The sequence below is a fragment of the Ictidomys tridecemlineatus genome, chromosome 2, assembly GCF_052094955.1.
Source record: "Ictidomys tridecemlineatus isolate mIctTri1 chromosome 2, mIctTri1.hap1, whole genome shotgun sequence".
Lineage (NCBI taxonomy): Eukaryota > Metazoa > Chordata > Mammalia > Rodentia > Sciuridae > Ictidomys > Ictidomys tridecemlineatus.
The window spans coordinates 92,445,894-92,473,779 of record NC_135478.1 but is presented as its reverse complement, the minus strand read 5'-3'; the positions used below and the strand labels follow the sequence as shown (position 1 = coordinate 92,473,779).

Here is a 27,886-nt window from a genome sequence, read left to right as displayed (position 1 = left end):
CCTATTGTTTTAACGCATTCTGTTCCAGTCAGGCTTTCCCCACATTTCAGAAAAGATCAATCCCAGTATGCCATGCAAACAATGAGTTAACAGTCGCTTAGGAACCATACATCCCGGCATGCCACGCTCCCTGGCGAAATCGGAAGTGGGCTTGAGCGGCGCCGTTGCATTCTGGGAACTGTAGTCTCTCGGGGCCGGCCCCGCCCCAGGTGCAGTTTGGGCGGCCGGCGTGTGGAGAACACCCTACTCGCTGTCCCCGCGCTGCCCGCTCCTGGAGAGCGGACCCGCCCTACAACCTTCGTCCCCTGCCGCGGTGGCCCGCTCCGCCTCTTCTCGAATCTTTCCCACAACCCAAGATGGCGGCGGAGGTGGATTTTGGCGACCTAGAGCTATTCGAGGCTTTCGATCCCCCGGAGGAGTCGATTCCCAAGCCCGTTCACACCCGTTTCAAGGACGACGACGGCGACCCAGAGGACGAGGACGGGGTTGGTGACGCGGAGCTCCGGGAGCGGCTTCGGCAGTGCGAGGAGACCATCGAGCAGCTCCGCGCCGAGAATATCCTTCCGGTTGGCCGGGCCCTGTCATCGCGGGCGCGGGTCCGTGCGGGGCGCGGACGCGGCGGAGATTCCACAGGGGCCGGGATTCCAAGCCTTTTGCCGCCCCCGCGGGCGGGCTTTGCGCAAGCTGCCCCGAGGCCTCCGCGCAAACCTCGGTGTTAGAAACCCGTCTCCTTAGGAGTCCATCCTTGCAGCCCCGACTGGGTTCCGTTTTTAGGGTGATTTTAGACTGCTTAGCTGTTAGATTGCAGACAGATCCTCACGTCTACCCCTCTGTTTGACTTCATGATCCAATTTCATTCAGTGCAGACAAGCTCAAGTTGAGACAGTCTTACTATATAGTATGTTAGGCGATACCGAATACTGAGCTCTTGGATGGCGGCGCAAAAGCAGATGGTCCTAGGCTGCAGAGTTGAGGGTCTTGAGGAATCGGGTCTTGCAAAGAGATATGATTAATTGCTTGTTTAATTAGGATTGAGAATTACTTTTAGAGCTCTTCCACCTTAAGCTAGGTTGCATTTCATTGCTTTTGGGGAAACGTGCCAAGTGAGTTTCCATTTGGCTTTAGTTACTTGATTACATTCTGGATTTGCTAATGTGTTTGTTTTCATTATTAGAGTTTGGAAAACTATATATAGATAATTTTGGTTCAGTTTTCCTTTTGAAATTTGCAAGGATCCTTAAGTGTGGAAGGTATGTCAAGCTTTTAAGGTTTTTGAAATCTGATTTTTTTTCATGTACTTTTTTTTTTTTTAATGGTGCTGAGGATTGAACCTAGAGCCTTGTGCATGCGAGGCAAGTACTCTTACCAACTGAGCCATATCCACAGCCCCCTAATTTTTTTTATTATGAAAATTTTCTCATGATAGGGACAGTTGGAGGACATTTATAATTCCATCCTAGATTCTTCAGTTGTTAACTATTTAATTACTCTGCGTTTGCTTTCCTATAATGAAGCCTCGACTTAGAGTTAAGTTTCCTAATTGGCTGTTTAAACTTGTGCCATGGACACCGTTATTTGAATAATGGTTTAGTCTGTTAGACTTTTTAACTTCAGAATTGTGTTTTCGAATATACGTCCAGGCCTGGTGGCTGAGGCAGGAGGATCGAGACTTCAAAGCCAGCCTCAGCAATTTAGTGATACCCTAAGCAACTCAGGGAGACCCTGTCTCTAAATAATTAAATACAAAACAGGGCTGGTGATGTGGCTCAGTGGTGGAGCACCCCTGAGTTCAGTTCCCAGTACCCTCCCACAAAAAAATATATGTATACATATATTCAAAGGGATGTAAATGTTTTTGGCTTTAAAGCCAAATGCCTTGCCTGCAAACAAACAGGTGCTTAGTAAGTATGTCATCAGCTTTCTGATACTAAAAGTGAGAGTGTTGATAGTTAAGTTGAATTTTGTGATTTGCATGATTCTGTTTAATGAGGATTAATATTCCTTAACAAGTAATAACATCAAGAACTTAAAAGAAAATTGAACATTCTAACTCGACCAAGGTATGACATTTTGAAATTACAACATAGTTGTCCCTTATTATTTGTCTGGATATTAATATATAATCAGAATTTCTTTCAAAAGAGGTATAGGATTTATTTTATCATTGTCATTTGTTAAACATACTCTAAAGGAATTAGAATACTAGTTCTTTTTTTTTTTTTTTTTTTTAAAGAGAGAGGGAGAGAAGGGGGCTGGGGATGTGGCTCAAGCGGTAGCGCGCTCGCCTGGCATGCGTGCGGCCCGGGTTCGATCCTCAGCAGCACCACATACCAACAAAGATGTTGTGTCCGCCGAGAACTAAGAAAAAAATAAATAAATGTTAAAATTCTCTCTCTCTCTCTCTCTGTGTCCCCCTCTCTCTCTCACTCTCTTTAAAAAAAAAAAAAAAAAAAAAAAAAAAAAAAAAGAGAGAGGGAGAGGGGGAGAGAGAGAGAGAGAATTTTTTTTTTTAATATTTATTTTTTAGTTATCAGCGGACACAACATCTTCATTTTATATGTGGTGCTGAGGATCGAACCCGGGCCGCTCACATGACAGGCGAGCGCGCTACAGCTTGAGCCACATCCCCAGCCCCAGAATACTAGTTCTTTATTAACTCCTGGGGATAAAATCTAAATTCTCATAAGTGCATAAACTTTTAAACTGCCTCACTAGGAGAAAGTATTATGAACTACAATCCAGAAATTTTTTTTTAATATTTTTTTAATATTTATTATTATTTATTTTTTTTAGTTATCGGTGGGCACAACATCTTTGTTTGTATGTGGTGCTGAGGATCGAACCTGGGCCGCACGCATGCCAGGCGAGCGTGCTACCGCTTGAGCCACATCCCCAGCCCCATAATCCAGAAATTTTTGACTAAATGTTAATAGTTAGTAGTTAGTTAGCAAATTATCAACACAGCTATTCCTATTCAAAAAACATTCTGGGAAGTTTGAATTAAGTTGTTGTTTTTTTTTTGTTGTTTTTTTTTTTTTTTTTGAGAGATAATTTTAATATTTATTTTTCAGTTTTTGGCGGACACAACATCATTGATTTTGTATGTGGTGCTGAGGATCGAACCCGGGCCGCACACATGCCAGGCAAGCGCGCTACCGCTTGAGCCACATCCCTAGCCCCTGAATTAAGTTTTATAATATTCCTCTAGCCAAGGATTTATTTGTATAATTTAAATATGTTCATAGAAATTATTCAAGACAACATTTTAGAAGAAGAAGAAGTTTTTTTTGGTTTTGTGTTAAAGCAACACTAGGGATAGAACCTAGGGATGCTGTACCACTGAGCTACATCTCCAGCCCTTTCTTTATTTTATTTATTTTATTTTTTTTTGAGACTAGGCCTTGCTAAGTTGCTGAGGCTGCCTTTGAACTTATGATCTTCATGCCTCAGTCTCTCAAGTCATTGGGATTACAGGTGTGTACCACCACACCAGCTAGAAATACATTCTTTTTTTTCTTTTTTTTCTTTTTTTGTGGTGCTAGGGATTGAACCCAGGGCCTTGGGCATGTGGGCATGCACTCAACCAACTGAGCTGTATCTCCAGCCCTAGATATATATTCTTTTAACCTGTTGATTTATCCTTTCCTTTCTCCCATGATTTTTAAAGAAAATAGCCCTTAAGGAAGGAAGCTTTTTGGTTAAAAATTGAAAGATTATACTGGGGATGATGTCCTGGGTTTGATTAGCACAAAAGAAAAGACAAGGGAATCCACCTCTTGGGTCCCCTTCTTCCTCCGGAGAAGTCTTTTCTGCTGTCCTTTAATAAACTTCTAATTTCTACTCTGAAAAAAAAAAAAAAAAAAAAAGACAAGAAAGATTAACTGTGATTCTTATTTTTTGCTGAAACATTTTTTTTAAAATGTTGAGTAAGAGGGCTGGGGATGTGGCTCAATCAGTAGCACACTCGCCTGGTATGCTTGCGGCCCAGGTTCGATCCTCAGCACCACATACAAACAAAGATGTTGTGTCCACCGATACCTAAAAAAAAAAAATGAAAATATTTTTAAAAAATGTTGAGTAAGAGATACCTCTGTGTAAAATCAATCATTGAAGTAGATATAGTTGGTGAAAACCTAGATTTTTCTTGAGAAAACTGAAATTTTTGGTGGTTCTTCATCTTATTTATACTATATTATTAATATTATATTAATATTATATATTATCTTTAGCAATTAATAATTATTAAAAACTGTTTTATATATATGTACATATATACATATTACTTTGATATCTTCTAAGAATATATTTTAACTTCTGTTTTAGTGGAATATTGGTGAACAATACTAAGTTAGATGGACCTTTATTACAAATTCTATTTATGAACAATGCTATTTCAAAGTAAGTAATTTTCTCTTCCCTAAATATGCATTAATGTCTTCTATAAGTATTCTGTTTTTGTATTTATATTAAATTTGTTATTTTACTTACGATCCTCTTAGAGTTAAAATATTTGAAATAAAGATTAAAAGCAAGGCCATGGGAGTTTTATAGACTTGAATTTGAATTTGGACTTCTACTTTCTATATCTGTGAACCTAGGCAGGTCATGGAACCTTTCTATGTCCTTAGTTTCTTATATGGGAAAACAATATACTAATATTGTTTCCTCTTAAGTACCTGAACAAGCACCTGTAAGAGCTTACTTCTAATAAGAATAAGGACCACCAGTATCAGAATAATAATAATAATAGCCATTTCTCTCCCAGAATCAGATAACTGAATTTTCTATCAGGTAACTAATCTTTAAAACCTCCCACATTATATTTTTCTTTCACAGCAAAACTTGACCTGTGCAAGCCTTCCAGCATGCTGGAGTTTGGATAATTCAGAGCATTCCTACAGTGCTTGCTAGAGTGTCTTGAAGTGGTTTGAGGCCTTGCCCTGTCCCATCCTTAGAGCTTAGTCGTAGGCATTTCAGACAGTTGTTTTCCCCCTCCCAAGTCACTTATTTCTTTTTTTATGTGCTGGTCATGGTAAAGAAGATAAAGGGAACACATGCCAGGCTTCATCTCAGTAGAAGTGGAAGCCAAGACTCTGAGGGTGGGGAAGGAATCTGGATGGTAAATGCAGTACCCACAGGAAGGTGCTGGGCAGATCTGGCCTTTGGCACAGTTGGCCTGAGCCTGAGACAGTATGGCTGCCCAGTTACAGCATAACAAGATATCAGTTCCTTTGACGTCTCCTATATGGAGCATTATAGGATATTTGATGAATATAGTCAGTGACCTGGAGTGATAGAGAAAGCAGTATATTTTTCCTGCAATATATTTTGGTTTTATTATTTTTTTCTAGTTTCATATTTAAATGGGTGGTTCCTTATATGTGCATGAAGAATTTCTGGGAGGAGGATATGGAAAAACTGAATATATTATCTTTGGGTTGCAGAAATAGGTGATTAGGAAACAACAAAGGAGCTTTTCATTATGTAATCCTTTTATTTCTTTGAATTTTGAGGCATTTATTTTGGAGGTCTATTCAGAAGTTAAGCATATAGAATTTATAAATAAAGTCCATTCTATACACAACTGTTCAGTGCTCTCCTATGCGAAGTACTATATTAGGTTATCTGGTTAACTTGGCAACAATGTATATTTTTCCTAGGGAGCAGGTTCCTAAGTGTTACAAAGAGTTGGTGATTTGAAAATAAAACAAGATTAAGATATGACACCTTATAATAAATAATGCAGAAGATTTCAGTCTATTAAATGTTTTTCTCTGGGTTCTGACCATCTTGTCCTCTTACACAGGCAATATCATCAAGAAATAGAGGAATTTGTTTCAAATTTAGTAAAAAGATTTGAGGAACAGCAGAAAAATGATGTGGAAAAGACTTCTTTTAATCTTTTGCCCCAGGTATTTCAAATTTTTAGAGATTTTCAAGATGAGTAGGTTGTTTTTCACTGACAATTATTAGGCCATGGGGATCCTCTTGAATCCAAACCACAGGGACTATTAAGATTGCCTGTTCACCTTCCCTTGTTCTACCAACTTCTCCAGAGTTTGATCAAGGCAGCCACCTGGTTTTCCTCTGGATGTGGCCTCTTTGCTCAGGATCAAATTCAGATTTGGCTACATCTAAAGGGTTTTTTTTGGTTTTTTTTCCCCCTTATTTCCTAACTTGGATACATGGTCATGAGCAGCAAGTTAATTTCAGCAGCTCTGCATGGTGGCACATTCCTATAACTCAGTGACTGGGAGCCTGAAGCAGGAGGATCACAAGTTCAAGGCCCAGCCTCAATATCTTAGTGAGATCCTCAACAACTTAACGAGCCCTGTCTCAAAATAAAAAGGAATGGGGATGTAACTCGGGGGTAAAAGTACCCCTAGGTTTCATCTCCAGTACCAAAAGATAAATAAATAATAGAAATGATTAAATATAATAAAGAACAAGGCCTGAGGAAACTGGAGATGTAGCTGAGTGGTAGAGCATTTGGCTAGCATGGTGAAGGCCCAGGGTCGTTTGATATCCAATACTACAAGAAGAAGAACTATTGAAAATGTAGCTGAGTGGTAGAGTGTCCCTGGGTTTGATTCCCAGACTAGAGGGGAAAACAATCAGAATTATGATTTCTGGGCTTTTTTGGGGAGGTGAGTAACTGGGGATTGAACTCAGGGACACACAGCCACTGAGCCACATTCCCAGCCCTATTTTTTTTATTTTATTTAGAGACAGGGTCTACACTGAGTTGTTTAGCGCCTCACTTTTTGCTGAGACTGGCTTTGAACTTGCGATCCTCCTGTCTCAGCCTCCAAGATGCTGGGATTACAGGCGCACTCAGCCTCTGGGCTTTTTATAAATTAAAATTTAAGATATATAGAATCAATCAAATAAGGATATATAGCTGTTTATCATCAGGGGTTGGAGAATGAATTGTTCTGATTAAATTTTTTTATCCTTTGTTTTTATATATCATATAGAATGTTTATTTGATTAATGGATTGATTGATTGTGGTATTGGGGATTAAACCTAGGACACTCTACCACTCAGATATATCCCCAGCCCTTTTAATTTTGTTATTTTGAGATAGGATCTGGCTAAATTGCACAGGCTAGCCTTGAATTTGTGATTCTCTTGCCTCAGTCTCCCCAATAACTTGGATTATAGTTTCCTCAATATCCTGGCTCATACAGGTTTCTGTGTTTTTTGTTTTTGTGATACTAGGGATTGAACCTAGGCGTGTTTTACCACTGAGCTACAACCTCAGCACTTTTTATTTTTTTAAAAAATAAAAATAACTTAGGGTCTTACTAAATTACTCAGGCTGGCCTTGAACTTGAGATTTTACTGCCTCATTCTCCCAAATTGTTAGAATTATGGACTTGAACTGTCATGCCCAGTTTCGTAAACAGTTGTTTTGTTTATTTAGAACCCAAAGCTGCTTTGTTACTGAGCTACATCCCCAGTTCCTTTTTTTTTCTTTTTGGTGGTGGTGCTAGGAATTGAACCCAGGGCCTAATGCATGATGCTAGGCAAGCCCTCTACCACCTGAGCTATATCCCCAGTGCCCCCCCTACTCCAGTTCTTTTATATTGAGACAGGGTCTCTCTAAACTGCTAAGGCTGGCCTTCAACTTGCCATCCTCCTGCCTCAGCTTCCTGAGGCGCTGGGATTACAGGTGTGTGCCACTAAGCCTCGCTTCATATATAGATTTTATAAAGGTAACATTTACCAATTAAACTATGTTTTGTTTTGTTTTTTTTCCCCTTGTGCTGGGGATCAAACCCAGGGCCTTATGCATACTATGCAAGTGCTAATTCAAAGAATACTTAAGAATTATATAATTGCTTAAGTCTGAGGGATATATTATCAGTATTGACAAGTAATGTAAAACTGTATATTATGTCTGGCTTGATTTATTATTTTTCAAGATAAAGTCTGCCTTGCCACCTTACAGATACAAAATTTCATAAGTTACATTGATTAACACAAATGTTTCAGAAGAAGCTGTCTTTTTCTCTCCCTTGCCTTCTGAAATTTCTTTGATAAACCTTCCTCACTTACCTTCTAAACTCTATTACCATGATGAATTTAAAATTTTGTGAAACTTATTGACTTGTATTTGACATTTAAAGTTGTTAAAAAATTGGTTACTGGTTTGTAATATATGTTTCTGCTTGTCCTAGCCATCTAGTGTTGTGTTAGAAGAGGACCATAAAGCTGAAGAATCCTGTGCCATTAAAAACAACAAGGAAGCATTTAGTGTAAGTTTTTAATAACTGTTATGTTATGACCTGCAGGCACAATAGACAGACTTTAGAGGATTTTGTTTTTGTTCTAACTAACCTCCCTATATATTTTCAAGGACTAAGATGTAGGAAACATGATTGTTGAATTTATAGAAAAATGAAACAGAGGGAACTGAGTAGCTAATATAACAAATGGCAGATTTGAAATTCAAAATGTTGACAGACTAAACTGTTGGGTGAAGATAGAAGCTTATTAGGGGTGACCTACAAAAAGGCCTTTCAATATCTGTAAAATTCTGTAGTGCTGACACAATGTAGTGGTCTGACTTTGCAACTTGTAATTTTTTTAAAAGTTGATATAAATGTAGTTCTGAATTCTATTAAACTAAGGCTAGTTTTTTGTGTTTATGGAATATTATCCTCCTTTGATGTACCACAATATTAAAGATAGGGGTCAGCTGTGAGGATGAAGATCCCAAGCTTTACTGAAAAGATTTACAAGGAATGTCACATTTCTGCACACAGAATGAAGGTTGTTATCAATCACCCTTTATAGTTCCAAGTGAAAGAATTAGAATCAGTGATTAAATTGAGTAGAGGCGCTTCAGTTCAACTCATCTTTTAGAAAGTCACACTAGGGGTATAGCTCATTGGTCACTACATAAGGCCCTGGGTCCAATCTCCAGTGCTTTAAAAAAAAGTGAATTCTGCCACATGTCTGCAATCCCAGATGCTCAGGAAGCTGAGGCAGGAGAAGCGTGAGTTCAGGCCAGCCTGGACAATTTAGGAATACCCTAAATTGTCTCAAAATAAAAAATAGTGAAAGGGTCAGGATGTAGCTCAATAGTAGAGCAACCCTGGGTTCAATTCCTAGTACTAAGAAAGGTTTAAAAAAAAAAAAAAAAAGAATTCAACAGACAGGCCAGTACTGGAGCTTAGTGATAGACTATTTCATAGGTATCAGGCCCTGAGTTTGACCCCCAGCACTGAATATTTATTTATTTATTGTGGTGCTGGGGATTGAATCCAGGGCCTCGTGTGTGTGAAGTAAGCACTGTACCAACTGAGATCTGTCCCCAGGCCAGCACTGAATTTTTTTTTTTTAAATATTTATTTTTTAGTTTTGGTTAGACACAATACCTTTATTTTTATTTATTTTTATATGGTGCTGAGGATCAAACCCAGGGCCTCACACCTGCCAGGTGAGCGTTCTTCTGCTGAGCCACAACCCCAACCCCAAGCACTGTATTTTTTTTTTTTTAATATTTATTTTTTAGTTGTAGTTGGACTCGATATCTTTATTTATTTTTTATATTTATTTTTTAGTTATAGTTGCAAACAATACCTTTATTTCACTTATTTATTTTTTATGTGGTGCTGAGGATCGAACTCAGGGTCTAGCACATGCGAGGTGAGCGCTCTACTGCTAAGCCACAACCCCAGCCCCTCTTTATTTTTATGTGGTGCTGAGGATTGAACCCAGGACCTCACACATGCTAGGCGAGCGCTCTACTGCTGAGCCACAACCTCAGCCCCAAGCACTGTATTTTTAAAAAAATTGAATTCCCATGTTACTGGAGTCAAAGAGTAGGATGTTATTGGAAAACTCTAAAGAAGGATTTCTAACTGAAGTAGGTAACTTTTCATTTCCCTTCCAACTTTAAGATTCTGAGATTTAAAGTAATATCCTAGAAATTGGGAGTTTTGCGTATTTATTAATTTAGTCCTTTAAGAAATAGCAAGAAATGTTTACTGAATGCTGCTTTGTGCCAGGAATCATTCTACGCTCCCAGGACACAGCAGTGACAAAAAGGGTAAAGTCCTGGCTCTCACTGATTTAAATTCTAGTGAAAGAAAGCAAGGCTTTCCAGAAAAATAAAACATGACAAAGAGTTCGAGACTATGGAGTAGGTGGCTTGTATGAGTAGTTGGTGACAGCCTCTCTGAGTCAAGACCTGGATGAGCTGAAGGAGCAGGGCTGAAGCTGCAGTTTGAGTAAGAGTACATCAAACTGTAGAAGGAAGGGGAAGCCCACAGGCAGAAGCCAACACTGTATTGCTTACTGTGTCCCAGATACTTCTACATACTTCCAGTATATAAAAAGTGGAGAAAGGAATCTAGCAAAGACCCACCTACCTTGGTCAGCAAAGTAGGTGTCCTGGAAACCAAGGAAGGAAAATATTTCTGAGAGCAAGGAGGTATCAGTTCTGCCAACTCTTGCTAATAAGTTGAGGTGAAGACTGACAACTGTGGGTTGAATTTGACTGCATGGAGGTCCTTACAAAGCTCATTTGTCAAGAAGCATAGTGCAGGGCTGGGGATGTGGCTCAAGCGGTAGCACGCTCACCTGGCATGCGTGCGGCCCGGGTTCGATCCTCAGCACCACATACCAACAAAGATGTTGTGTCCGCCGAGAACTAAAAAAAAATAAATATTAAAAATTCTTTAAAAAAAAAAAAGAAGCATAGTGCAGTGATAGAAACAGAACATTACTGAAAATGTTTTAAGAGAGAGTGGCAGTGTCATTACAAAAAAAAAAAAACATATATATATAAATATACACACACACACACACATATATATATACTAGATAAAAGAAAAAAATATATAACATCAACTTTTGGGGACAGTTGGGGAGAACTATAAGTATTACATATATATGACACTAGGGAGTTAGTTTTCTGAGGTATGACAGGTATTAGGCTTTGTAGGAAAATGTTCTTACTCTTAGAAGGCTCGTACTGAATGAAGTGTCATGATGTGTGCAATTGACTTTCAGATGGCTGAGCTAAAATGTGTGTGTGTGTAAAGAGAGACATGTACAGAAAAATGTCAAATTATTAACAATTATTGAATTTCAGTGAAGGGTACATGAGTATTCATGGTACTGTTTTTTCAACTTGTCTGAATGAAATTTCTCCAAAATCTTGGAAGGGAAAGAAAAGATTGGGAACAAGAGAAATGGAACCAATAAATAGTAGGGCCTGGGGATCTTGGTGCAAAGAAATGGGGTACTGGAGGGACATATAAGAGTCAAGGTTTTTATTTTTTAATTGAGAGAGTGTAGTTGATAGTAATGATTTAATACAGAGAAAAAAACTCAGATGTAGCTTTTACTTACACATCAAAATCTGGCTCTCTTAACTAGAGAGTTGTTATTTCTAATAATTTTATCCAAAAATAAATTGTTAAAAACAGGTAATCATAGTCTTACATAATTTAATGTCTTTTTTTTTTTTCCTGCTTAAATAGCAATATTTTTTGACTTGTCTTCTGCAGGTTGTAGGAAGTGTCCTGTATTTTACTAATTTTTGCCTTGATAAATTGGGGCAACCGCTACTAAATGAAAACCCTCAGCTTACCGAAGGATGGGAAATACCCAAGTATCCTACATAGTGAATGAAGATCTTTTATGCATCTTGCCACTAAGTTCACCTTTAAAAAAGTTTACCAAATTTTACAGACTATGATAACTATTCCTTAATAAAATTCACTAAAGGTACCAGCAAGTCTTCAGCCACATTGTTTCTCTAGAAGGGCAAGAAATACAAGTAAAGGCAAAAAGGTTTGTGTGGGGAGTTGTTTTGTTTTATTCTTTTTGTTTTTTAATACGAAAAGCATAAACTCTTTTAGCTTGAAAAGTTAATATTTTTTATTGCTGGTTTACTGTAAAGAAAATTCTAGATTCAGCTAGAATTCCAATATGTAGACATAGTAAATGTTAAAATTGATCATTTATTTCTTGGAATTCATTGGTTCACACATAATGTGCTGGGAGGGTGGAAAGAAGTAATTGTTTCTGTCAATGTGATCGCAGTCTTAGAACCACCTGCCTTCTTTCCATGGTGCCTAAAGGAAACACGATGGTCGGTTTGACTCAATTCTTTTGTTATTAACTACTGAAAAAATTCAGAAGAGGTAGTAAATGAGTCAGGAACAGAAAGGTTCTTGGTTAAAAGACTGCACAGTGCTGTTTGTTTAAATCACTGAGTACAGGAGAGCCAGTGTACTCGTTATTGCAGATTATAGTGATCTGTCATCCACTTGCTTTTTTGTCTCTGATAACACTTTACTGTCATCTAGAATTTTAATGATTTGCTTTTATGTTTTATTTATGAAAATTTTTGTTTTTTTGACCAAATAGGCCAAAGCCTCACTGTTTCAATTGTGGTTCTGAAGAACATCAAATGAAAGATTGCCCAATGGTAAATTTCTCTCATATAAAAAAAATGTTGTTGAACGAGAGCTTGCTGATGTATTTTACACATTTATGGCATAGTGTGGTGTGAAGTGCTCTTTAACTTGAAATCTTTTCAAATCTGTATTTATAGTTTAAGACATTACATTTTTTAAACAATAATTTATTACAGTACTCTATTTGATATGAATAAATGAGATGTCATGACAGTTAATTTCTAGACAGTTTATTCTATAAACTTGATTTTATGTTCTGATAACACCGAGGTAATAAGAAATTAAAGTGACTACTTCTTTTTGCTTAGTTTTCAAAAATATTCATCCTCTTTTAGGCTTGATTTAAACATTGAAACTAAAACAATTTGCTTGCTTGCTTTACCTTAAAAAAACCTGATTATTTAATTTCTGAAATGTTTCTAAATTGCTTGATACTATTCTTTTCAAACATTATGATTTAGCCCCGAAATGCTGCTCGAATAAACGAAAAGAGAAAAGAGTATATGGATGCTTGTGGCGAGGCAAACAGTCAGAATTTTCAGCAACGATACCATGCAGAAGAAGTAGAAGAAAGATTTGGGAGATTCAAGCCAGGAGTTATTAGGTACTAATGTTATTTTATCTTAGATATCAATTTTTACTTCCTTAGTATTTAGAACATTCTATGCCTCTTCAGGAAAATTTTCAGGATGGAAGTGCCCTGGCAAGATCTACAGAATAATACATCAATTCATTCAAAGACAGTTATATAATGTTAACTATGTGCTTATTAGGCACCATGCTCCAAGCTGTGTAATATAAGAATGTTTTAAAATATGAGAACCTTGTTTGTGTGCAAGCAAGAATTCAATATTTTTTCCTTTTTATTTTTACTTAGTGAGGAACTTCAAGATGCACTAGGTGTGACAGACAAGAGTCTTCCTCCTTTTATCTATCGGATGCGCCAGCTAGGGTACCCACCAGGGTGGCTCAAAGAAGCTGAATTGGAAAATTCAGGGCTTGCACTCTATGATGGAAAAGGTATAGTATGTTGAACCCGGATTGAACCCAGGCCTTGCATATGCTAAACAAGTGCTCTACCACTGAGCTACATCCTCAGCACTTTTTATTTTATATTTTATTGAACCCAGGAGCACTTAACCACTGAGCCATATCCTCAGTGCAGTTTTATATTTTATTTAGAGACAGGGTCTCTGTAAATTGCTTTAGGTCCTCACCAAATTGCTGAAGCTGGCTTTGAACTAGCAATCCTTCTGCCTCAGCCTCCTGAGCCACTGGGATTACAGGTGTGTGCTACCATGTTTTTATTTTGAGACAGGATCTCATTTAGTGGTCCAAGCTGGCCTCCAATTTGTAATCCTTCTTCTTCAACTTCCCAAATAACTGGGATTATAGGTGTGTACCACCATGCCTGGTGCATCATATTTTTTAGATAATTCAGTGCACATTAAATAGACCAGCCATTGCTATCCCATTTTCTTGTGATTCTTTAATCAAAAAAAAAACCAGCCAGGTTCTGTGGCACATGCCTGAAATTTCAGCTACCCAGTATGCTGAGGCAGCAGGTCAGTCTAGGCAACTTTGCAAAACTTTGTTACAAAAATAAATTTTTAAGGGCTAGAGGACTGGGCCTGTAGCTCATTGGTAGAGTACCCACCTCGCACATGTGAGGCACTAGGTTCAATCCTCAGCACCACATAAAAATAAACAAAGATATTGTGTCCAACTACAACTAAAAAAAAAAAAAAAAATTAAAAATGGGGGGAGGCTGGAGATATAGCTCAATGGTAAAGCACCCCTGAGCTCAGTCCCCATTACTGGGGTAGGTGGAGTATTAAAAGGGCTGAAGAATGAAAATGAGATAAAATGAAAATATCAAAAAGTGAAGGGAAGCTTCTTTTTATAAATTATTTGGGAGTCTTGGGTATTTGGATAGTATAGGAAAGTAAATTTAATGCTTGATTTATTTAATAGTTTTCAAAATTAAATAAAATGGCTTACAAATATTCTTCAAAGATGACTCTTATCTGTAAAGTGGTTTTAGTAATATATACCTATTAGGATTCTTGTAAAGATTAACTGAGTTGCCAGGCACAGTGACTTAGAAGGCTGAATCAGGATCACAGATTCCGGGCCTCCCAGCTTGGGGAGACTCAGTTTCAACATAAAGAATAAAAAAGACTAGGGATGTTGCTCAGTAGTAAAGTGCTCCTGGATTCCATCCCCAATACCCCCCCCCAAAAAAAAATATTAGTGCTTTAATTTTTTTTTTTTTAAAGAGAGAGTGAGAGAGGAGAGAGAGAGAGAGACAAAGAGAATTTTTTTTTTTAATATTTATTTTTTAGTTCTCGGCGGACACAACATCTTTGTTGGTATGTGGTGCTGAGGATCGAACCCGGGCCGCACGCATGCCAGGCGAGCGCGCTACCGCTTGAGCCACATCCCCAGCCCAGCTTTAATTTTTTAAAAATATTTATTTTTTGGTTGTAGTTGGACACAATACCTTTATTTATTTATTTGTTTGTTTGTTATTTTTAGTTGTTGATGGATTTTTATTTTATTTATTGATATGTGGTGCTGAGAATCAAACCCAGTGCCTCACACATGCTAGGCAAGTGCTCTACCATTGAGCCACGACCCCAACCCTATTTATTTATTTTTATGTGGTGCTGAGGATCAGCGCTCTACCATTGAGCCACAACTCCAGCCTTATGAGTGTTAATATTTCTAAACCACTTAAAGCACTATCTGGGGGCTGAGGATGTGGCTCAAGCGGTAGTGCCCTCGCCTGGCATGCGTGTGGCCTGGGTTCGATCCTCAGCACCACATACAAAGAAAGAGGTTGTGTCTGTCGAAAACTAAAAAATAAATATTAAAGTTCTCTTAAAAAAAAAAAAAGCACTATCTGGAAATGAAATATCATCTGGCACATAATAGACACTATGTAAATTTTTATCAAATGAGAAACAAGGGAATAGAGCATTAGTCAAATCATAAGGTCAATGCAAAATGGAATTTTAAGCAACCTGCAGAAAAAAGTTTCTTAAGGTTTTTACATAGGGCTGGGGATATAGCTCAATTGATAGAGTGCTTGCCTTGCATGCACAAGACCCTGGGTTTGATCCCCAGCACCAAAAAAAAAAGAAAAATTTTACATATTTCTTTTTATCAAAGTAATATATCCACATTGCTTAAAAATTCTATTTTAGTGGTTCAGAAAAATTCTAATTAAAGTTAATTCCCAGACTAATTCTTTGGCAGTGAAACACTTTCTTTTTTTTTTTTTTTTTAAAGAGAGAGTGAGAGAGGAGAGAGAGAGAGAATTTTTTTTAATATTTATTTTTTAGCTCTCGGCGGACACAACATCTTTTGTTGGTATGTGGTGCTGAGGATCAAACCCGGGCCGCACGCATGCCAGGCCAGCGCGCTACCGCTTGAGCCACACCCCCAGCCCCAGTGAAACACTTTCTAGGTATAGTTCTGGTATAGGGAGGGACATATTAGCTCCTTGCAATGTTAACACTTTTCCTGGTCTGTAATAGATGATGCTGATGGAGAATCAGAAGTTGGAGAAGTACAACAGAATAAAAGTGTTACTTATGATCTGTCGAAATTGGTAAACTATCCAGGTTTTAACATATCTACTCCCAGAGGAATTCCAGATGTAAGTATATTGTTTTTATTTTGGAATGTGACATGATTATGTAACAGATTGTTCACAGTATTAAATATTAGCTGGCATGGTGGCACTCACCTATAATCCCAGGTGACTGAGCATTCATATCCAGCCTGGACAACATAGCAAGGCCCTTTCTCACAAAAAAAAAAAAAAAGAGGCTGGGTGTGGTAGCACATGGCTGTGATCCTAGGAGCTCGGGAGGCTGAGACAGAAAGATCAAGAGTTCAAAGCCAGCCTCAGCAACTTAGCAAGGCCCTGAGCTAAGTTGCTTAGGCCCTATCTCAAAAATTAAAAATAGAAAGAGCTGGGAATATAGCTCAGTGGTAAAGCATCACGGGGTTCAATCCCTGGTACCAAAAAGAGAGAGAATATTGTTCAAAATATAGCTTTTTTTTTTTTTTTTATGTTTTCGGTGGACACAACATCTTTATTTTATTTTTATGTGGTGCTAAGGATTGAACCCAGCGCCCCTCGCATGCCAGGCGAGCACGTTACCGCTTGAGCCACATCCCCAGCCCTAAAATATAACGTATTATAAAAAGAGACTTTAGGGCTAAGGTTGTGGCTCAGCAGTAGGGCACTCGCTCGCCTAGCACATAAGAGGCCCTGGGTTCGATCCTCAGCACCACATAAAAATAAATAAATAAATATATTGTGTCCAACCAAAAATTAAACATTAAAAAAAAAAAACTTTATGTACTGTAGCAGTTATATTACATTAAAAAAAAGTAAATTTGTAACTTATATGTTTAAATTATTTATTGTGTTTGTTTTTATATGGTGCTGAGGATCGAACACAGTACCTCACACATTAGGCAAGTGTTCAACCACTGAGCCACAACCCAGCCCCTTGGGGAAATAAATTTCTATCTATAGTAAACCTAAATGTCTTATAACTCTTTTGCTTAAGACAAGGTTTCTCTAAGTTGCTCAGTCTGGCCTTAAATTACAGTCCTCCTACTTTAGCCTTCTGAGTAGCTGGAATGGTAGGCATGCATCACCATACCCAACCTGCTTATCATTTTTTGTTATTGCTACTTTTTTCTTCCTTTTCTCTCTCTCATTTCATCTCTCTAGCTTGCACTTTCTTTTTTTGGAGTTACTGGGAATTGAACAAAGGGCCTCACACATGCTAGACACATGCTCTTTACAACTCAACTAGATTCCCAACCCCTTAATTTTTTTTTTTTAATTTTGAGATAGTCTCGGTAGTCACCCAGGCTAGCCTTGAACTTGCAGTCCTCTTGCCTCAGCTTCTAGACTTGTTGGGATCACAGGTGTATACCACCACGCCTTTTGTCTCTCTCTCTTTTTTTTTTTCCCACATGGCAAAATTTCTCAATTCTGTATATGAATGTTTATCCATACTTTTGTTCAACTTTCATCTTAGGTTTCAAGATTCAACAATTAACTATTGCGTTGTTGTTGTTGTTGTTGTTTTTTAATATTATTTTAGTTTTCAGCGGACACAATATCTTTGTTTGTATGTGGTGCTGAGGATCGAACCTGGGCCACATGCATGCCAGGCGAGCACGCTACCGCTTGAGCCACATCCCCAGCCCTGCGTTGTTGTTTTAAATATAACTGTATTCCTAGTGTTCTTGGGAACTAGGCAGTTGGGAAGAAGCCAAAGATCTGAAATTAGAGTCTATGAATAGATACAAATGATGAACTTACACAGGACAGGTTTAAATTGTATGATGTAAACCATCTTTGCTTCTGGAAGTGGGTCCAAGAACCAGTCTGTCAGAATTCCTGGTCCTCAGTAGCAATGCACATTCATGAGTCTACCTTTAGACTTAACTGACTCAGACCGTCCAGTTTAAGTTTCACAAGAGCACAAAGGGATTCTGATGAAGAAAAGCTGCTGACGAGCTGGGGTGGTGGCTCAGTGGTGGAGTGCTTGCCTGACATGTGTGAGGCACTGGTTTCAGTCCTCAGCAGCACATTAAAATAAAGGCTTGTGTCCATCTACAACTAAACATATTTTTAAAAAGAACAGCAACAACTGCTGATTGTGTTATTGGAGATGAGAGAGAAGGAACAGAGTTAAAGAACATTACTGTACTCTATTTGGAAAGGGAAAGAACAGAAGATTGAAAACTTGGTGTGTGTATGTTAGGAGGAAGGCACAGTGAGTGGAGGGTGAGAAACAAGGGCTGGGAGGCTCATAACAGGTTCTGTAGATGCTGCCTGCAGTAGATAGAACTTTTCAGGCCACTTGGTCTTTCAGTCTTGTCTTGGTCATTTTACAGGCAGATTTTATTCTTCCTTTTACTTGACATTTTTTTTCCCTTAATTTCCAATGAAGGAAAAGATACAAAAAGCAGAAATGTAATTTGAAATTTTCACTTTCTTCCTTCGAGCAAAATTTCAAAAAATGGTATTTTCCAAATACATACTTCTTTTTTCTTCTGTTTTCATCATTAGGAATGGAGGATGTTTGGTTCCATACCAATGCAGGCATGTCAGCAGAAGGATGTGTTTGCCAGTTACCTTACTTCTAACTTCCAAGTGGTAAATAGATTTTAAAGGTGTGGTCTATAAACATTATGGCATATAGCTGTGAGATTTTGTAACTCATTAGTATCTTATTGCATTATCGTGTTTGTATCTAAATCCCTGTCTTCTGAGGAATCAAAAGAAAAACAGCAGGATTCACCAGTTACCTAGACTTGGCTCCATACTGGTTTTCTACATATCAGTTAAGTGCAGGTTGGTGTTTAGTGCTCCATTCGTCCCATCTCACTTGTGTCCGTGTGGTTACTCCTTTAGCCAAGCATGAGGTCTGGCAGTAAGCGGTCTTCCTCTCAGTCTAGCCCTGGAAGTCCAAAGAAGCAGAGAAAGGAAAGTAGTTCTGCAGATTCTCCCGCTGACATGGAGCTCGATTCAGGTAGGTCTCATCTCTGGTTTTGATTTCAGTAAGTAGGCATGATGAGTCCATGCTCCTGAGTCCATATAAAGGGTGATATTCCTTTATTAGAGATCAGAGCATCACCACTATCACTGAAGCTGAATTAGAAGCCACACTTAATGTGAGAACCAAGTGGGCCAGCTACCTGAATCCCTGAGTTTGACACTTAACACACCTAGAGGGCAACAGCTAGACCACCCCTCTGATCAGGGCTGCGCTCTGGGATAACCAGTGGACAGCATGTGAGCTTCTGGCAGCTTTGGCCTTTTCCTCTGATTACTCTTAACCCTCTTCACTTACCTATGGAACCTGTGGGTACCAGGATTGTGACAGTCCTTTTGAGCAAATCATTGGCAACTCAGAACAGACCTCCCCTCTTTTGGAGCCTCTCTTCCCCCAATACCAACCACTGCTTCTCTGTATTTCCCCCTGGGACTTCTGATTATAGTTTAGATTACTAGTTTAGATTTTCCCCCCAGAAAACTCTGGAGTAGATCCAGGCTTTGTGTGGATTAGATAAACTACAAGGTCACTCCCAATCCAAAACTGAAAATCACTCTTATTCTAAATTATGCCTAGTTACATTTTGTTTGTTTGTTTGTTTTTTACTAGGGACTAAATTCAGGACTCTCTGTCACTGAGCTGTGTTACCCCAGCCCTTTTTATTTTTTGTTTTGGGATAGCGTCTCACTGAGTTGCCCAGACTGGCCTCAAGTATGAGATCCTCCTGCCTAAGCCTTCTGAGTCACTGGGATTACAAGCATGTGCCAGTGGGCCCAGCAACACCTAGCTACTTTTGTTCTGTGTAGCATATCAGATGTTCTGAAGTGAGGTGAAGTGTCGACATTAAGATAACATACAGGGCTAGAGTTGTGGCTCAGTGGCAGAGCACTTGTCTAGCATGTGTGAGGCACTGGGTTTGATTCTCAGCACTGCATATAAATCAGTAAAATAAAGGTGTATTGACAACTAAAAAAAAAAAAAAAAAAGATGACATACATAAAGATAACTTCAGGGCTTGGGTTGCGGCTCAGTGAACACTTGCCTAGCAAGTGAGAGGCACTGGGTTCAATTCTCAGCACCATGTAAAAATAAATAAATAAAGTTATTGTGTTAAAAAAGGATACTCCAATAATTGGAGTGGGATGTAGCCCAGAGGTAGAATGTGTACTTAACCTATACAAGGCCCTGGGTTTGATCCCAGCCTTATATTTAAATTAAAAAATTTAAAAAGCATTCTAATAATAAGGATTCCAGCAATGTACCTTACCTCAAACTTGAATATGAACCCCTCTCTAGTTTTCAAACTCCCAGGGAGAATTTGTAAAAGTTACAGACTAAATCCCCTTAAAATTCAAAGGAATTAAAGTCCAAAATTGAATTATGTTGCATAAGTGGCTTCAGAAGTCCATAATCAAAGCTGCCAAATTATTTCCCCATTTTTTTATTCTGCATAATCTCAGCCACAGGGATTCTGGAAGTCTGGTTAGAGTTCACAACCTGGACTTCCTGCGCCTGCAGCGTTACTTCAGTGTATTTATCCTGTGTGTGTGTGTCACAATCCTGCTAAAATTGAACCACTAAGCTATATTCCCAGCCCTTTCTTTCTTTCTTTCTTTTCTTTTTTTTTTTTTTTTTTTTTTTTTTTTTTTTTTTGGTGCTGGAGATTGAACCCAGGGCCTTATGCATGTTCATTGGTTCTTACTTTTTTTTGTTGTTTTTTTGGTACCAGGGATTGATTGAACCCAGGGTCATTTTACCACTGATTCACATCCCTGGCCCTTTTTTTATATGTGTATGTATAAATATATTTAAAATTTTATTATTTATCAATTTATTTTATGTGGTGCTGAGGATTAAACCCATTGCTCGTCCATGCTAGGCAAGCACACTACCATTGAGCCACATCCCCAGCCCTTATTTTTATATTTTATTTAGAGACAAGGTCTTGCTAAGTTGCCTAGGACCTTGCTAAGTTGCTGAGACAGGCTTTGAACTCATGATCCTCCTGTCTCAGCTTCCCAGGCTGCTGGGATTACAGGCATGTGCTACTGTGCCCAGCCCCACCTCTTGTGTTTTTATTTTTATTTTGAGTCAGGGTTTCACTCAATTGCCCAGGCTGACCTTCAACTCACTATCCTCCTACCTTAGCCTCCTTCCTAGTCATCTGGGATCACAGGTGTGTGCCATTGCACCTAGCCCAATCTCAATTGTTAACAAGACCAGAGAGTTAATAGGGAACAGAATTATCATAGCCCTTGCCACATACCCATGAAATATATATATGTTTTTGTTTTTTTAGCTATAGTTGACCACAATACCTTTATTTTATTTGTTTTTATGTGGGGCTGAGGATTGAACCCGGCACCTTGCACATGCTAGGCAAGTGCTCTACCGCTGAACCAGAACCCCATCCCATACCCATGAAATTTTGACAATTTTGTAATTTTCCAAACCTTTAAAGCAGTTGACCCAGACAAAAGTATATCCTCAGAACCCAGCATTTCTCAGTGTTATCAAAGACCAGGATCCAGTGTTTCCTCATGAGGGTAGAAATGGTTTCAGTCTCAAGAATTCCAGTATCTCAGTGCCAGTTATCTGTCCCCACTGCCTAGAAACTTTTCAGTTGGAGTGAATATTTTGGTCTTATGCTATTTATAATATAGTGGGAGAAAGCCATTTACCCTCATGGTTGCACAAAGCCACCTATGCTTGTTAAATCATTTGAGACACAGCTATCATCTCTCAAAAGTTTGGGGATTTAATGGCAACCTGTCATCAGGTCCACACACATAGGAGGGAACTTTTTTCTTTATTTCTTGTACTTCCAGGGGAACTTTCTCTCTTTGTCTCTTACTCCCTCTACCCCTCTTCCCTTTCCCTCTCTCTCCTTCCTTCTCTTCTTTGCTCTTTCCCTGTCCCTTTTTCTCTACCTGTCTTCTACCAGCCTGGACCCCATAGTGTGGTGAGACTCCTGGTACTAAAGCAATGAGTGCCTCCACCTTCCTCACTTCCTTGGCTCCATGCAGAATGGGATTTGGGCAATAGATTTAGCACTTGTTAAAGGAGTGCTGATTTATTTGGAACCTGTGTGATATACACAGAACCCATCCAGAAAAAAGATCATCTACCCATTGGTGCCTAAGAGGACTGATGGTTTTCGGGTGCAATGGCGCATGCCTATAATTTTTACCCAGTGACTCAGGAGACTGAGGCAGGAGGAGTGCAAGTTTTGAGGCCAGTCCAGACAATGAGACCTGTTAAGGGGATGTAACTCAGTGGTGAAGCACTTGCCTAGCATGCTTAAGACCTTGGGTTCAATACTGAGTACCACCAAAAAAAAAGGACTGGTTGGCACAAGGTTTCTTACCTAAACCAGACTGAAAAGAGGCCCTGTGAGCCTGTGTACACACTAAGGCCCACAGCCCAAAGCCACATTATCTTGAGCCCACCAAAAACTTCTCCAGGTGTTTCCCCATACCCTGTCAACCCACTTGTTAATTTTCAGTGTTCCCAGCTAATAGACCAAGTGTCCCCTTCCCCACCTGTGTCTGAACAACTAAGGTGATAATCAGATTGTCAAGGTCAGTTATTAGGGCTGCTTAGTGAAGGAGCCAAGTGGGCCTGCTGACTGAACTCTGTTTTTTGGTTTTTTGTTTTTTTTTTTTTTTCTTCTCCCTCTCCCCTCTGCTGACTGAACTCTGGCCTCATGGTCTAACAATCAAGGCCCTGTCCACCCCTAGACTGCCCCAATCCCAGTTTCTTCCTGCCTTGTAGTGCACAGTCCTCTGCAGAGAAGTAGCTTGAGTGACCTCTGTGACAGCTCATTCCCAGGAAGGAGAAACATTGAGACATCTCATTGTTACTTTCTGGTTGAAAAATGTTATTAGAAGCGTATAAATAGAAAAGGGTCTATGTCCCAAATCTGTGGATATAGTGATTCAGTTTGGAATTGCAAAATACAACTACCTAAATGTGTTCTTATTTATTATAACATTCTTATATTGATTGTGTTTTTTGTGATGTTTTGTTGAAATGAAACTTGACTTTAAGCTGTTTATAATTTATTTATTTATTTATTTATTCATCATTTATTCCCTGTGATACTGGGAATTAAACCCAGGGCCTGGTACATGCTAAATAAACACTGAATTATATCCTCAGCCCCTTTTCTTTCTTTAAGACAGAGTCTTGCTAAGTTCCCCTGGATGGCCGTGAACTTCAAACCTCCTACCTCAGCCTCCCCAGTAATTGGGATGCCATTGTATCTGGCTTGTACATTTGTTTTTGTTTTTGTTTTGGTAGGGGGGAATCACGGGTTGAACTCAGGGGCACTCAACCCCTGAGGCACATCCCCAGCCCTATAAGTAACAGTGTGTTGTTTTTGCAAATCTTTTTGCCTGTTCAGTAAAATTCAGACTGGTTTTACATAGGTTTCAAGATTTGGCTGGGTTTTTCACATTTTTAAAATCCATACTGTGTTTATGATCACTCTGTGGACAGGAAAAACAGATGAGTAAGACAGATCTCTGTCTTAGTTACCATTCTGTCACCAGTGATTGCAGGTGTGTCAACACTTTGCTACCAGCATGGTGGTCTACAATAATACGACATCTCTCTGCCACAGACCTGATTACAGACTGTAATTAATAGTGGCACAGAGGAAACACTGAGGAACCATACTGAATGAAGTTGTAGGTCCTAAAAAGAGTGATTTTGAGCTGCAACTCAAGGGGTGAATTTGCCAGGGAGACGAGCAGGGGCAGGGCAGCATTTGGAGAGAAACGCACAGGCAGAAACACAGGTACCTGCACAGTGGCTGACAGCGCAACTCTGTGTTTAAGCTGGGCAGTAAGGGATGCAGGATAGAGTCAGGCAACTCCGGATCACAGAGGCCTTACTAGCACAGGAAAGGATCAGACTTCATCCCATAGTGATGGGAAGGCACTAAAGAGTTTCTCATTGAAATGGGAAAGTCCATAGGGCCAGATGATGTCTTAGAAAGATTAGCTAGAGTTCAGAGGACAGATATAGGAGGATGAATCCACAACAATGCCACTGTTCCTGGCCAGTGATAATGGTCTTGAAATAAGGTAGTGGTTATGGCAGTGAATAGGAACAAAGGGATCTCGAAGGCCCAGGTCCTTCAGGTAGAAGAGAAAAAAAGAGAGGACTCCAATGAAGAACAGCTTCCATCTGTGATACTCCAAGCAGATAACAGTGGTGGTGCCATTAGTAAGAATTGTAAATAGGATAAAAGTCCAGATTTAGGAAAAGGCACTTGGTTATTAGACAGGTGGTAGCTGAGGGACACACAGTTGATACACGTGCCCACAGGTGAGCAAGGAGTCCAGATTAGAGGTTCATGGGAAATGCCTCAGGTGTCTTCCTGCCTTCATCCTCACTCCACCCCCAGCCTGGCTACACTGCGTAGCCCACCTGCACTTCAGTCAGATTTCCTACTGTGCTGGGCCAGGAACCAGTTCTTCAGCCACAGCACCTTCCCTGGGAACTACTCTGTATCTCTTCTGTCTGAAACCATGTACATGGCATGGAGTGGCTCTCCTGGGGGTTTGGTTCAAGAAATCCTGGCAGCTCTCGCTGCAGACAGTCTTCTTCAGTGCATTGAGGACATTAGGTCATGGTCATGGTGTCCAGTTTTCCCCCTCAAGCCAGTTATTTTTGACTATTGGACCTCTAGATACCTCCAAGTTCAAATAATAAATTTTTGCAAAATCAAATGCTGTTACACCTTGTAAAGTATCTCTCAACATTCTCATTTCAGATGTGGAGGTGCCACATGGTTCTCAGACCAGTGAAGCATTTCAGTTTCAACCACCATTGCCTCCTGGCACTCCTCCTCCACTGCCACGGGGAACTCCTCCACCCCTCTTCACTCCTCCACTCCCCAAGGGGACCCCGCCACTGACTCCCAGTGACTCACCCCAAACCCGGAGCACAGCTGTGGATGAGGACGCACTGACTCTGGAAGAACTTGAAGAACAACAGAGGCGGATATGGGCAGCTCTTGAGCAGGCCGAGAGCATCAATAGTGACTCTGATATTCCGGTGGACACACCTTTAACTGGAAACTCCGTTGCCTCTTCACCTTGCCCAAATGATCTTGACCTTCCTATCCCAGAAGGGAAAACAGCCGAAAAGCCAACGCTGGAGGAGTCTGAGCAACCAGACACTTGTGCAAAGAGAGCTGAAGTTGAACCTCCCTTAAGCCCAACCTCTGAGACCACCCTGCTTTGTCAGAATGAAGAGGAGGAATCTGCAGAGGTGAGCTCCAGAGACGCTCTGCTCGACAGTGGTGATGTCGTATCAAACTGTAACATCAGGAATGGAGGCAGCCAGAAGCCCCTTCAAGTGGACACCAGTTCTTCAACAGCCTCTAAAGTTCATAGCCCTATACCTGACATGAGCAAGTTTGCAACTGGAATAACGCCGTTTGAATTTGAGAATATGGCAGAATCTACTGGAATGTACCTCAGGATAAGAAACTTGTTAAAGAACTCTCCCCGAAACCAGCAGAAAAACAAAAAAACTTCCGAATAACTGCTTGTTGTGGCACCAAGAGCCAATTATCTGTAACTGTGTTCTGTTGATGCGTACCAAGTGATGGGTAAAAATTGTTCTCCTATTCGTCCCTCCCTATTTAAAAATCTATCCAAGGTTGAATCGTGGTCTCAAGTCAAGCCTATCTTAAAGAATGGAAAGACTGGGCTCACTAATTTGCCGTATTTTATTCTCACCCACAAAACCTGCAGGGGGAATGTACATAAGAGCTGGTTCAGAGATAGTTTGTTAAGGTTTATACTATTTTTGGATTGTGAGTGTCTGTCAAGAGTGATGTTTTTTATCTGTCTTTTGTACATTGTTTTCCCTTTCTACATTTTGCTAATTATCCTGTATATAAGTTTAATATATCACTTTTTAAAAAAAATTCTAACCATTTTAAATTCATATTTCAACTCTGACAACCAAATGAGAAAAATCAGGGATGAGCAGCTTTATCCCATTTGGGGTATTTTTGTAAGATTTACATGTATCAATTTTAACAACAATTTTGTTTTTTTGTACCTTCATTCTTCATATAAGCTTACTATACAGTTATGTTCCCTTTTGTGTACAGAGGTTTAATAAATTAGTTTTCATATACATAACCTAAGACTTTGAATATAAAAAAGTGATTCACAGTTAAATTATTAAACTTTTAAATCTGGAAGAAAATTATGTGGTTGCGAAAATTAGTGACAGCAAAGGAAATAAGAAATTGCAAGCTTGGGTGCTTTCAGAGAATTTCCACCTTAAATATATAAAAGAGCAGAATCTCTTAAGTAGCTATTTTACAAAAATGAAAAGAGGGCAGCTAACCTTTGTACAAAAATAATATTCTGGATTTGAATCCTAACTTTAAGAATTAAACAGTAGATATAAATTAATTGCTTTTGCACATCAGATATAAAAGATAGAGCTGAAAGTATGATTTTTTTCTTTATGTGAAATGCTGTTACATGTTTATAGTTGGTCAAGTCCAGGAACTTAAGTAGTCTTGAATTATTAGTCTCAGGTAGTGTTATCCTGCTCCCAGGCCAACAGAGGGAGCAATATAGAACCATTCTGGATTTTTCATTTTTGGGAACTTGAAGTATCATATTTACTGCTCTAGAACAATAAAGAGAAGGAAAATTATATAAAAGGACAAATTAATTTTAAGGCCCTCATAGAACTTGCTAAAATAAAATGTTAAATACTTCTGACTTTTTTCTCTGAGTTTAAATACATAATAAAGTAACCCTTTAACAGTAGTCGATATAGAGCAGCCTCAACATTTCTGTCAGGCAAATACTACCATAGGGAGGCACAGAGAGGTTAAAGGGACTTGTGAGTTTTAAGATGTGGTTCTTAAAAGACCAACCTTCAACTAAAGATTTGACTGCACCCTAAATCATAGAGTAGTTCTTTAAATGTCCCTTTAAATATTGCATTGGTAGAGTCCTCTGTGAATCCAGACATAGCTTAGCAATTATTATGCCAGGTGTTGTGTTAAGGTATTTTTGTGCATTGTCCCATGTTTACTATTACCTTCATTTTGTTTAGAGGGAAGCACTTAAGACACAACTGGTGAGCAACCCCCAGACCCAGACTTGACCACTGTACTGCCTCCCTGTCAAAAGCGCTATAAAAACATTGCTTTCTCAAAAAGTGTCTCCTATTTTATTTCTTCAGTTACTTGTTGAGGGCACACAGTGTGCTTTTAGGCAATAAAAGAAGTAACAGAAACTACCTTTCAGAAGATTACACACTTAGTGGGAGAAACACGTGGTTCCCTCAGTTCCTGTACAGCAAAAGTATTTATGAAAAGGGGCCAAGGTGTGGGGCTGTTTGAGGATAATGGGAGAATCACTGAGAGAGGCCTGCTTGCTTTCAAGTTCCCCACACCACTGACTCAAGCATTCATTTGGATTTGAAGACTTGCAGGAAGATAACCCTTTAGCCCCAGATAAAATGCACATTGGGATGTACAGGAAATGGTGTGAGTAACAGAAGCAGTACACTCAAGAAATGTATCATGGTAGAGGGGCTGGGGTTGTAGCTCAGTGGTAGAGCACATGTCCAGCACATGTGAGGCACAGGGTTTGATCTTTAGGCCCACATTAAAAAAAATGTGTGTATATATATATATATATATATATAGAGAGAGAGACTAATGTAGGATTAAAAAAAAGTATCATAGTAGGAAAAAAGACTTTGTAAGTTCACTTACTTGACACTTAAGAATTTCGGATTGCTTTTCTGTAAGATTTGAATTTTGTTAGGCAAAAAAAAGTATCGGCTAAAGGTCC

At 39.2% G+C, this 27,886-nt stretch overlaps 1 protein-coding gene and 1 non-coding gene across 5 annotated transcripts; both read left to right on the top strand.

Moving 5' to 3' along the window:
- Positions 1-173: 173 nt before the first annotated feature.
- Zcchc8 (zinc finger CCHC-type containing 8) lies at positions 174-27,245 on the top strand. Of its 4 annotated transcripts, none has more exons than XM_078039273.1 (14): positions 174-557; positions 2,020-2,060; positions 4,324-4,398; positions 5,807-5,912; positions 8,185-8,262; positions 11,527-11,630; positions 11,747-11,812; positions 12,392-12,452; positions 12,903-13,045; positions 13,319-13,461; positions 15,984-16,105; positions 18,551-18,637; positions 18,896-19,013; positions 24,820-27,245. In XM_078039273.1, the coding sequence occupies exons 1-14, from the start codon at positions 357-359 to the stop codon at positions 25,593-25,595; spliced, it is 2,121 nt and encodes a 706-aa protein (XP_077895399.1). In that variant the 5' UTR covers positions 174-356; the 3' UTR covers positions 25,596-27,245. The 4 variants fall into 4 exon arrangements, with proteins under 4 accessions (XP_077895399.1, XP_077895401.1, XP_077895400.1 ...); XM_078039275.1 differs by having other exon boundaries at positions 392-555; positions 2,023-2,060; XM_078039274.1 differs by having other exon boundaries at positions 392-555; positions 2,017-2,060.
- LOC120892111 (small nucleolar RNA SNORA9) lies at positions 4,850-4,983 on the top strand. Its single transcript, XR_005736771.1, has one exon. It is a non-coding gene; the product is annotated as a small nucleolar RNA SNORA9 (small nucleolar RNA).
- Positions 27,246-27,886: the final 641 nt, after the last annotated feature.

Bases quoted from the DNA above. Each gene is read 5' to 3' on its own strand.
- Zcchc8 (XM_078039273.1), top strand. From the start codon at position 357: ATGGCGGCGGAGGTGGATTTTGGCGACCTAGAGCTATTCGAGGCTTTC. The intron at 558-2,019 runs ATCCTTCCGGTT...AAGTAATAACAT, and splicing joins AGCAGCTCCGCGCCGAGAAT to CAAGAACTTAAAAGAAAATT. The intron at 16,106-18,550 runs GTAAGTATATTG...TTTCATCATTAG, and splicing joins CTCCCAGAGGAATTCCAGAT to GAATGGAGGATGTTTGGTTC.